Below are 12,705 nucleotides of genomic sequence, written 5' to 3'. Positions count from 1 at the left end.
CTTGGCATTAAATATCGTTAAATTCTTAAAATGTTGTATTCGCCATAGGAGTAATTTATAACAGAAGATCGATGCACTTTCAACTTTGCTCTGCTGTATATATTGTCTGATTTTTAGCATTAATTCTGTATTTTAAGTTATTTTATCTGGATTGAGTTGTCTTTTTAAAAAATGTTGTATCAATTGTCACAAATGTAATTGGCTTATATGTATGTACTTTTATGGTTTTTCTTAATTGAAACCAAATAAAGTAATTTTTGACTTTGAATCCAGTGGCACAGTGAGCAAGGGACCCACGTCTGGGCATACCCATGTCACTGGAGTGAAGCTATCCTGGCTGATGAGGGCTGAAAGTCTGAAACCAGTCCTAGGATGCTTGTTTTCAGTTCATGGAGGACCTGGCTTGGCAGTTCGGGCTGGACTGTTCCAATTGGACGCAGGGTCAAGACTGATTTGCATATGGCTGGGTCCAAACAGGAATGGCATGGTGAGCAAAAAAAACGATGGATTTAGGCCCAAATCTCTGTACTGGGGTGAATGTATGACATTGTTCTGCATTCTGTCCATCAATTGCTCTTTTTGCATAGTATTCTATTCGGCATGCCCGTGACACATAGAGCCCAGTTAGGGATCTTGTGCGTATTCCCCTTTTTGCTTTCTTTTTTTAAAGATCTATTGTATATGCACTTTATAATACAACTTTATGTACTGTATGAAAATTTTAAGCTATTTTTTTATTTTTGCACAAATATATTGTATTTGATTACATTTGGTACTATGTATGGTTTTAGATTACTTTTATGGTTTTATGCAAAAACTGAATAAAGTGTATTTGATTGATTGAAACACTGAAATGTAACCTACTTCTATAAGTAACCAAAAGTGTAGGTGCACTCCAATTCCCATATTAAAACTACCTGCCAGTGTTATTATCTAAATAGTAAAGAGGCGCTGAGTGGTCACTCCTCGACAATATAAACTACAAACCACAGTGATGAAGAGCTGTGTCCATCACTTTTGCCTAGCCTTTATCCCCACAGTGCTCTCTCAGATGTGTGCAAGTCAATGTGGTGAATTTTACTAAACGTTTAATGCAATACATTAACCATCTCAGCATTAAACACTTTCCGTAAAGGCGAGTTGCAATGTGTGAATAACTAAGAAACGTGACATCAGTACTAGTAGCATTGCAATGAGGTCAAGAGAACCAGGAGCAGATGAGAAGCAGGGTTGGCCAACGGTGAACAGCGAAAGAGCCCGACCTGCAGCGGCCTCCAAAAATCCAACAACCCTAACTGATGATCCACAAACCCAGCAGAATCTAAACAGAATAATAGTCCCTATATACAGAAAAGCACAACAACACATCAAGACTAACAATAAGAAAAACTGAGGAGCGATAAAAGCAAAACACAGCACATAACAAGCATTCCAAGTAGTTTATAGTGCAGTGAATTCAAATTATTATACATAAATGTACAAAAAGTGAAAATACACAGTAATCAGGCAAGTAATCATCCCCAGAAACACATTTAAAAGAGCCTTAGTCAACAGCAACCAGGCCCGGGTTAAATACACAGCAACAAAACCGGCAAGGAGGTGCAATAATAACACATCTGCTTCACTGCTTGCATAACAGATAAATGTTACAAAACGAACTTCTCCGTGCACTGAAAACAATTCCCAAGGACTCATCTACAGTTTGGAGGGATCTTAAAATGCTTTCGTTTCTGAAAGAAAATCTAAATGCGGAGTAGGAGCACCCGGAAGAATTTCCTCTTCCGCATGGATGGCCGGAAAATACAGCCAATCATTGTACCCCGAATTAAGACTGTCCTCCAGAACTTGGGGTATGTCTAGTTCCCGCCAAACTCTAAATGAAGCCCATTGAGAAGAGTAGTGCTCAACAGTCCTTCCAAGTATCACGCATCAGACGTGACACTAACGCATTTCAGTGCGGTGGTCCGCATCACCGCAAGGAAATGCAAAATCACGCATTATAGCGCCTACTCTGCTGACAAGCAGAGCGGTGCTATAACGCATGACTGAGCTGCAGTCAGTGATACTCCCGTAGGCTAGAGGGCTGCCTCTAGATCTTGCCCGCAGCTCTACTCTGCTCGCTGCAATGTTTCTATTGTAGTGAGATGCCCCCACCCCGGAGTCCCGAGTTCGCATGCGCATTACTGCCATCGACCTTACAGGAGTCAGTGCTCATGGTTGACTATGTGAGCGCATTGGTGACAGACACAGTCTAAGGTGGGGGATGAGTCACAGGTCCCCCATTGCCCTGCTGAACTCAGCTGCTGCCCGCAGGTGCAAGCGGGCAGCATTTTATAAAGTTTTTGCTGCACTTTAGGCGGAGCCGTAATTCTGAACAGAGCAGCAGCCTGGGAGCCCGCTTCGAGCTATTTGACGCTATTGCGCTGGGGATCTTGAGGACTGTCACGATTTCGCGCCACTCCGGGACAGCCGGGCCCAGGCAACGCCGGCCGCAGCTAGATTGTCTTTGGAGACGGAGTCAGAGCTGATCAAATAGGATCTCGCCAGCCCAGCGACTGAACACCTTGACCCAAGCCTATCTGTGCATGTCAGAAGACGGCTCAATGGACAACCTGTGCTGGAAAGAAATCGATACCCAGCAGAAACAGCACGTGTCAAACAGTTGGGGAGATTTCCTGTCCCAATCCCTGAACTGTATAGGAATTGAAGAAATTTGGGACACAATGCCAGATAGACATACTTTTGACAAAATTGCAAACAACGCGGTCAAATGGGTATCCTATCTGGAAGATAAAACAAGTACCGCAAAACGACGACACGGGTGGACTGTGATAAATTCATATTCCGGGATAAAGCCACAAACCTATCTGGAAAGCCACTTTAATAGTTCCTTAAAACAAAGATAAATAAAACATCGACTAGGCCTACAGTTTTCAAAGGATTTGCTACCATCCTGGAAAAATTGTCATACTGACCCTCATTGTCGTCTATGTGGAGATCAAAATGAAACATTAACTCACTTACTATGTGTTTGTCCGGCGCTTAAGGATCTGAGGAGACGGCTTTTAAAGAACATTTTTAACAAATTGAACATTCGGACTTGTAGGCAAGCTGTAATTCAATGGCTAGATGGATCATCTCCTATGTTGGCTTGCAGGGGGGTTAAATATATGATGAATGCCCAATCTCTTACAGCAAGCTGTACAGGGAATTACAGCACCAAATTGAAATACATGATATTTATTTTTCATATGGCTAACTGTTTCTAATAGAAAACATTGATACACGTGTTTTTATGCTATGATGATCAAAAATGCTTTTTGTAATAATTTTTAATAATTTTATACACTAAAAACTGACGACTTGAAATGGGATCTCGCCAGCCCAGCGACTGAACCCCTTGACCCAAGCCTATCTGTGCTTTACTCGAGTGAATCGCCTGGCAGGCGTCATGATTAGCCGGTGAAGCAGTGCAGCAATAAAGGAGCAGAGCTTGCTGGCATCCGACTTCCCCAGGCCGGATCCGATACCAGCTTGCTGCCGCAGCACGTGCAGTTGGGATCAGCTGCCACAAGAAGTCATTGGTCATCAGAATGATTGAAGTACGTACCAGAGAGATAGAGTGCCGGTATGTTTTAAAATTAAGACTTCTGTGCCATATGTGTGTTTTCTAGACAACCTGCATGACACGCACTGGTGCAAGTACTCTTAGGTAGAGGTGGTGACATACCAGTGAACCATGGCCAGGGCTGACGGCCGTGCAACTATTAAAGAATAATACTGCTCACTCTCTCAAAAAGTGTATTTTTTAGATAATCCAGCTTACAGTCGGGCTCTGAACTAGGCTATGTGTACTTCAGTCAGCCTCTCTTCCTGAGGCTTGCCCTGCCCCCCCCCCCTCGCCTCCCTTCCCCCCTCCGATGCCTTATTGTGTCGTATGGTAATGGCTTAGAATAGCAATAACATGTATTCTCAGCCTAAGGTAAATAATAAATAATGAGCGGGGCTGCGCGCCCTGCTATAATCCGCAAATTGATTTTTATTAAACTGCTCATTGTGTCTTTTTGAAATAAAGTACAGTCTGTGTCCGGGTTGTGACCCCTATGGGTGTAATGTCTGATATTTATGTTTCCCTCGTTCTAATTGCATGGTTTTGCTGTGCGGAAAAAGTGTCACTCCTAGTTATTGAAATGCCACTCATAATTACGCTAAAATTATGAAAATGTCACACAAAGCAATCTGAAACCTTGGCAGCTATGGCTCAAGCAACCGTTAGCATTAGCTATAAATATAACTAACGCAGCACAGGCATGATCAGACGGACTGTGAAATCATGGTAATAACCTGTTTACAGGTAGACTCGGTGAAACCAGTCTAAATCAGTAGCTTTACCCTGAACATTCATGTTCTAACTCAGTTTCTTCTATTAATACTTTCAGTCTAGTTTATGCATTTATAAACTTAGAAACACAGCGCATTTTGGGATTGACAAGTGCGAACTGCAAGTCCCAGAACTGAACGCAACACGTGGACTCCATATTCTTATCACATACTAACCTGGGGAACCTGAAAATGCAGTAAACACCTCGGCCACATCCCCGCGGCGCCCCGGCGGAGGGCGCGGGCAGCACTTCCGCACTCACTACCGTCGGCTCAGCACTTTCAAACAGCGCTCAATGCCGAGCAGACATTTTCAGCCTCAAGAAAAAATACTCTTGTAAAAAAGGCATGCTTTCTTCTATGGCGCACCGTAGTCTGCATTGACAACTGAAAACACGTGAAAAGTGAAAAAAGGCTCAACCTACCTCTCCGGTGATGTCGACGACGTCGCCCACTTTAAGTTCCAACTCGTCCTCGTTCTGCGGGCCATAGTCGAAGAGAACTTTACACTGCCGGACCTTGGCTTCTGGGGAGAACGACACGGTAAAGATATTGTTTGCAAATTTGAATCCATAAGACATGTTCAAACACTTGCTAAACGTTCTCCCACGAAGACCGGCAAAACATAAAACTGTGCATAAATGAAAAGTATCCCCCGTCAACCCTGAAACATAACAAGTTGTTCTGATTTCTCGCTCCTTCACTCTGCTCGTCACCGCCGCTGTCACACAAGACACACCTTTGAGCGCAAATAAGTCATCAGGTGGATACGGGGAGCCAATCAATGAGGGGGCCCTTAGCAAGCCACAGCACGGCTATAATTAGAAGAAACTGTGGGTTATAGGTTGAAGTTATGTGTGCACTCGCAGGTCACGGATTCTCAAGTGTCTATCTCCCTTTCTCATCATAAGCAAGAATGTTTACAGATTTCAGATGAAGCAGCCCTACACGCCACAAATAAAGGGTACAAACGGATGGCAGGCAGGTCAGAGTTCTATTTTTTGAGAAGTAAAAGAATGGTGTTCCTCTCAAAGAGGAGCTGTAGGCATCCCTGTTCAATCCATGGACTATTATTGGTCACTGAAAAGCAGCTTCCGCCCATTACAGCATTTAGCACGGGACAATGTGTCACCTCACTTTCACCACACGGCTTTTTTTCTCGGAGCAATGGCATGGTACCTAATCATATGCACATTTGCTTAGAAAGGAGAGCATGGTAGTGCCAGAACTAGCGAGCCAATACTTTACTTTGACAAGGTTTTGTTTTCGTTCCCTTTTTTGATAATTCTTTTAAAAAAGTGATCCCTGTATCTCTAGACTATTTCTTCAGATTGCAGTAACTACAAGCCATTAGTAATTTATCTTCACATTAATCATATGTGCATTAAAATAAAAAAGGGTTTCAACACTCATTTTAAGTACGCCAGCCTGCTTAGCAAGAGCTATTGGCTTTACCAATGTTTTAGCAACGTTGTACACCAGAGTGGCTGATGTGGGGTAAATGAGAGTGACGTGGAGTGTCGTAAATTGGAGTAGAGTGGTGTGTGTAATTCAGTGGCGCAGAGTAGCGTATAGTAGAATTGAGTGGCATGGAGGGGAGTGAAGTGGCGTTTCATGGAGTAGCATACAGTGTTGTAGAGTTATGGAGGAAGGACAGTGGAGTGGCATAGAGTGTCATAGGAATACCTAGTACTATTCTAAAAAATATTTGTGACAATTAAAAACAATATATATATATATTTTACAAACCTATGGCTGCAACTACTGCAGCAGCTTGCAAAGTCCAGATCTACTGGCTGTAGATTCTACCACTTCCATCTCTAATTTAGCATAGAGTTTATTGAAGTCAGGATATTGAAAAATAATGGAACACTTTTAACAAGCCAATCTGAAAGGGTAAGAACTTTGCATGTGGTATTTCTTAACTAAAATGAGGTTCAAGGTAGAGCCCTTTTTATGGGTAGTAAAGGTGTAATATATTGTCTAGTAGAGGAAGGTAACCCCTAGACAAAACAATATGTATTGAATGATCAATTGTTACCATATATCTATTGCATAATTAAAGCACCACAACATTCCATTATACCAATGATTATAAACGTCCACATTCAATACAGTCCGAATTTTATTTAATTGAAAATGTATCCTTCAAAGATTAAAAACATCAAATATTACAATTGTAATCACAAACAAGTAATTAAAAAACAGTTAATACAATGCAAGAAATAATTATTCAGCCCTAATTACAAATACCGTTCTGAACCAGCATAACAGAGAAAACATCATAAGACAACACACTTTATCATACACTATTGCACAGCTCTATGATTTGCAAATTTAGCTCACAAAAATGGAAATTTAGAGGCATTATTGCAGCACTTTATCTAGCAATCATTCTTTTTCAGTCTTAAATTAATAGAAACTGTTTTCGCAGAGTATTCCACTTTGAAATAGGCATGTTTAAAGTGCCTTCAATTCTACGGAAGCACAGCTCTAATCCTAACCTAGTGCGAGGGGGGCATATTTCTCCCTAGAATGTTTTAGCGCCCATGTACGCACCCCTGCCGGGGCACCTCTGCCTTCTTGACCCGTGAGGCATGACACCTCTTCATCAGGCACCATAGGGCGCAGGATGGTAGTTGGTGGAGGTGCACTGCCACAGATTGGTTGAGAGAACTATGCCACGAAGATGCAGCGGTCCTTGGGGGCTGTTTACTAACAACTTTTTCTACGTTCTCATAACGGATTTTTTAAATCATGTCTATTACTTTTCAGAAAAACCCTAATAAGAACTGAATAAAGTACTTTGTATATAAAACAACGCGAAAATGCCCACTTTGTCTTGAGTACATGTTATACCAAGTCTCTAGTGCCACCATCATGAAGTACAACGAACAAAAAAAAAATCTGGATTGAGGGACAATTTCACATTACAATTTTTTAACCTTCTGCGACTTGAGTTTTCAGCTTCAGGTATGTTTAGCTCAAAATAGGTATCATGTCTTAGAAACATAGTATGTAGTTCAAAGATCAAAAGTCTGAGAGGTTCAGATTTTTTAAAAACAGGTTTATTCATTTTATCGGCACTGGACCGCGATTGTACCTGGTTTCGCGCACATACCACCATTCTAAAGTGAAAATCAGGCGCATGCACTGGTGTTTACTGACACGCGCCAGAATACATCATTCCCTGCTCACATCTATTGTAGGTGGCAGGTCCAGTATTTAGAACTACACAACATAATATTTGAAGGGGCAGAAACCTGTGGCCTATGTAGGAAGTAAATGGGCCTGTCAAGACACTGTTCAAGTACAAAACGTAGTCAAGCAGATGGAAAGGATGCAGCAAAAATGTTAAGAGGCTCATTTCTGTATGTCACACCATCACACAGTCCTGCTGAATATTTCGTTAATTGCTCTTTGCATTCTGGGACCTGTAGATTCATATTCCCATTAGACATATGCACCTCCAATTAATCATGTGCAAATTGCTGTTGGTTAAAAACTACACTAGTTAATGGGATCCCACATGTAGTGGGGTCTCGTAACAGTTTTTGTGTTGTCCTTTAGGCACTAGTCCTTCCAAACAACATGGTTCACCTCCTCTCTTGCAGACCCTAGTCCCACGCTCCCCCAAATAAAGGGCAGAGTCCTGACTATACAAGTGGCTCACAATTCATTCTTGCACAGTAAAAGCGTAATAGCACATCCAAAAATTGTGCTAACATTTCTTTCATTGTACCTTAGATAGCCTTAATTGGCCCAGGACCAAACACATGCGGGTGAAAAAGGTCTTCTCTGTGCTTAATGTGAGCTTGTGGTAGCAGGTGGGGCCCACTGGCACTCATGCGTGGGGACCGAAACTGCCAATATCAGACAACACTGAACAAGAGACGGAAAGACATAAAAAGTGGAAAGACGAGTGAAGAGAAAGTTGGAAAAACATTAAAAAAACAAAAAAAGGGAGAAAGCAGTATGAAAAAGAACCTGCAAGATAGATAAGCGGAACAGAGTGCATCATTGTGGATGAAAGAGGCATGAGGCGGAATCTAGGCTACACAGACTGGGTGTTCGTAGCCCTGACATTTGACAGTGGGCTTATAAGAAAACGTTGGGCCCTGCACTTATTAGATTACAAATTAAGTAACCACTGCTGGTTCTGGAAGTGATCATTACTCATTTTATCAACCTCTGCAGGATGAGTGGATATGGTCAGGGCTGTCTTTAGGGTGGTGCAACTGGTACAGTCGCACCTGGCTCTTACCTGGGCAGAGGGGGCTGTTTAAAAATTATTTATGGGTTTAAAGCAATTGCTGAGAGTGCCTTACACGTCCAGTAGTCAGCACAAGCTGCAGAGTTCCTGACAAGTACAGCGGCACTGTTTGAGGATAGTAGCAAGGCTTAATTTGAGCCAGTCATATCCGGTGCTGTGCACCATCAATCAATCAATCAATCAATCAATCATAGTATTTATAAAGCGCACTACTTACCCGTGAGGGTCTCAAGGCGCTGGGGAGGTGGGGGTTGCTGCTACTACAAGAGCTAGGCCTTGAGGAGTCTTCTGAAGGTCAGCAGGTATTGGGTCAGGGTCAGTCGTAGGTGGGTGGGGAGGGTGTTCCAGGTCTTGGTGGCGAGGTGGGAGAACGATCTGCCGCTGAAGGTCGCTCTTCAGATGCGGGGGACTGTGGTGAGCGGAGCTGGCGGGTGTGGGTGTAGAAGCAGAGTCGTCTGTTGAGATACGCTAGTCCGGTGTTGTGGAGTGCCTTGTGTGCGTGGGTGAGGAGCTTGAAGGTTATCCTCTAGTTGACGGGGAGCCAGTGCAGGTCTCTCAGGTGGGGTGATGTGGCTACGGCGAGGGATGTCGAGGATCAGGCGTGCAGAGGCGTTCTGGATGCGTTGAAGCCGTTTCAGGAGTTCGGCCGAGGCTCCTGCGTAGAGGGCGTTCCCATAGTCCAGCCTGCTGCTGACGAGGGCCTGGGTGACTGTTCTTCTCATTTCGGTGGGAATCCACTTGTAGATCTTGCAGAGCATATGGAGGGTGTTGAAGCAGGAGGAAGAGACGGCGTTGACCTGCTTAGTCATGGAGAGAGTGGAGTCGAGGATGACTCCTAGGTTGCGTGCCTGGTCGGTGGGTGTTGGAGCTGTTCCCAGTGCGGTCGGCTACCAGGAGTCATCACAAGGCCGAGGGGGTGGATCCGAGGATGCGGACCTCAGTCTTGTCTGAGTTCAGTTTCAGCCGGCTGTTCCTCATCCATTCGGCGACAACCTTCATTCCTTTGTGGAGGTTAGTTCTGGCGATGTGGGGGTCCTTGTTGAGGGAGAGGATTAGCTGAGTGTCATCGGCTTAGGAGATGATGTTGAGGTCGTGCAGTCGGGCGACGTGGGTGAGCGGTGCCATGTAGATGTTGAACAGCGCTGGGCTGAGGGATAAGCTCCAAGGTACGCCGCAGAGGACGGTGGCTTCGGAGCGGAAGGGGGGGGGGGAGACGCTCTGTGTTCTGCCGGAGGGGAAGGAGGTGGTCCAGTCTAGGGCCTTCTCTTGGATCCCTGCAAAAAGAACAATTGATGGACAGAATGCAGAACAATGTCATACATTCACCCCAATACAGAGATCTGGGCCTAAATCCATCGTTTTTTTGCGGTTATGTTAGTTTGTAAAGCGCTCAATTCACCCTGGGGCATCTCAGCGCTACCTAGAAGATTAGGATCCTGCGAATGGAGCACCAAAGAAAAACTGGAGAGTAAATTAGAACAAAAAGTCTTTCAGCTGTTTTCTAAAAATGCCGTAGGTAGGGATTGCTTGCAGAGCCTGGGGGAGCTGGTTCCAGTATCTTGAGGAAAGATATGAGAATATTTGCCCCCAGTCCGGGTGAGACTAATTCGAGAAACCCAAAGAAGACCCAGCGAACTGGATCCGAGTCTCCTAGAGGGACAGTATGAGAGAAGATTTCTTTGTAGATAGAGAGGACCTCTGTTGTTCAAGGCATTATAGATTAAACCACAGATTTTGAAAAAGGATCTTTCTTTCACAGATAGCCAGTGTAGTTCTCTGAGCAACGGAATCGAAGGGAATCCTGTAGGACGGTTGAGGATCATTCTCGCTGCTGTGTTCTGGACCACTTGTAATTTAGCCAGGAGAGTCTCTCCCACTTCTGCCAGCAAAGCATTGCCATAGTCCAAGGGACTAGTTACCATAGCCTGCACTAGTGTCCTACGATGAAGGGTAGGCATGAATAGAAGTATTTTTCACAGGAGTCGTAGGCTATAGTAGCATGAGCTGGTCGTGGCCGCAGTGTTGTCCTTCATGGTCCAAGTCGATCCACTTTTATACCCAGGTTTTTTATTTACTGAGAGTTTGGGGGTGGGAGCAGAGCCTAGTTAGGCTGCCCATCAATCGTCTGACCAAATGTCTGAGGCTTTCCCCATTAACATAATCTCTGTTTTTTTCTGGATTTAATTGAAGGCACCATGCCATTCCAGTTTAGACCCAGCCATATGTAAATCAGCCTTGACCCTGCGCCCAATGGGAACAGTCCAGCCCGAACTGCCAGGCCCGGTCCTCCCTGGACTCGAAACAAGCATCCTAGGACTGGTTTCGGGCTTTCAGCCTACATCAGCCAGGATAGCTGGACTCCAGTGGCATAGAGAGCATGGGACCCACGTCTGGGCATACCCGTCCCACTCGGGGTGACAAATGCAAAAAGAACAATTGATGGCTTGGCAGTTCAGGCTGGACTGTTCCCATGAGGCACAGGGTCAGACTGATTTGTATATGGCGATGTCTGAAATGGGGTGGCGGAGTGATCTAAAGAATGATGGATTAACCCCAGATCAGTTGACTGGGGTGAGTGCTTGAAATGTTCAACACTCCGTCCATCATTCCCTTTGGTTTTGCTTTCTTCTCTTGGATCTCGGCGTCGTGGAGGCGTGTGTGTGTAGGATGCGATGGCAGACCGTGTAGAAGGCGGCTGACAGGTCCAGGAGGATGAGGGCCGTTGTTTCTCCGTTGTCTACCAGGGTCCTGATGTCATCGGTGACTGTGATGAGGGAGGTTTCGGTGCTGTGGTTGCTGCGGAACCCAGACTGAGGCGGGTCCATGATTCGGTTTTCCTCGAGGTAGCAGGTCAGTTGTTTGTTGACGGTCTTCTCGATAACCTTCGCCGGGAACAGGAGCAGGGAGATGGCCCGGAAGTTCTTGAGATCTTTGGAGTCCGCCTTGGGCTTCTTGAGTAAGGGATTGATCTCTGCGTGCTTCCAGCTCTCCGAGAAGGTAGGTGTCTCAAAGGAAATGTTGATGGCCTTCCGGAGATGGGGTGCGATGGCGGTGCTGGCTTTGTTGAAGATGTGGTGCGGGCAATGGTCTGACGGGGAACCGGAGTGGATGGTGTTCATGATCTTGAAGGTGTCGTTGTCTATGTTGGTCCAGGAGAGCAGGTGGTTGGTGCGGATGGTGGTTGTGGGGGCGGTCGTGGCGTGAATCGGTCATGGAGGTCTGCGATCTTGCGATGGAAGAAGGTGGCCAGTGAGTCGCACAGTTCTTGCGAAGGTGGGATGTTATTGGAGGTGGAACTGCGGTTGGAGAGTTCTTTCACGATGTTGAAGAGCTCTTTGCTTCACCTAATTGTCAACATCTGCACTGATGACAGTCTGCCACATATTGGTGATGATGTGGTACCGCACAGTGTCACATCCTATGCAAAGAGTAACTGTCACATAACTTCTAGTGGATCGGAAATGACAAGCACACACAGCTGCAAACTAAGCTGAACCAGTCAATATTAAAAAAAAAAAACGAGTCCAACTATGCTCAGCAAGCGCGCACAAGGCCGTGAAACTGTACCCCTCCAACCACACTCACACTAACCTTACCATTTCCTTGAAGGCAGAGAAGACTTGTAAAAGTTAGCAATGGACTTGAGCCCATTAGGAAGCAACTATTTTACGGTTGCACAGCGGCACGCAGTGACGTGTGCAACCAATAAGATGCAATCACATTTTCCTTTCTTCTGGGAGACCCTTTTTAGCGGCCACAATAACAAATATCGGGCCATCGCGCTAATCAGCCGATTTAGCGATTTTTACGTGAATCGCAAAATGCTGGAGGGTAGGACTAACCTCCACTGATGGCCTGGGGCCACTAGTCGAATACTGATATAGGCTCTCTGTATTTTTCCATTTCCGTCATGTTAGACCCCAGTCCTGGGCTGCTCGTGCTGCCCAGGACTGGGGTCTATATTAATCAACAGGGTAACCCAGTGCAGAACCTGGGGAATATTGTGTTAAACGAGCAGTGGTTCTGCCACAACACACGAACTACAATTAACT

The 12,705-nt window shown here is 45.1% G+C and overlaps 1 protein-coding gene across 2 annotated transcripts in view; it reads right to left on the bottom strand.

Moving 5' to 3' along the window:
• The window catches only part of CD2AP (CD2 associated protein), an 802,607-nt gene that overhangs the window by 534,970 nt on the left and 254,932 nt on the right, over nucleotides 1-12,705 (bottom strand). For both annotated transcript variants that reach the window (XM_078647692.1, XM_078647691.1), the window contains exon 4: nucleotides 4,806-4,906. In XM_078647692.1, coding sequence (XP_078503818.1) covers nucleotides 4,806-4,906 — 101 coding nt within the window. The remainder of the gene's footprint in view (nucleotides 1-4,805; nucleotides 4,907-12,705) is intronic.

The sequence above is a fragment of the Lissotriton helveticus genome, chromosome 6 (assembly GCF_964261635.1).
Source record: "Lissotriton helveticus chromosome 6, aLisHel1.1, whole genome shotgun sequence".
NCBI classification, from domain to species: Eukaryota; Metazoa; Chordata; class Amphibia; order Caudata; family Salamandridae; genus Lissotriton; species Lissotriton helveticus.
The sequence above is the reverse complement of the archived record's forward strand: the minus strand, read 5'-3'. Positions and strand labels throughout refer to the sequence as shown.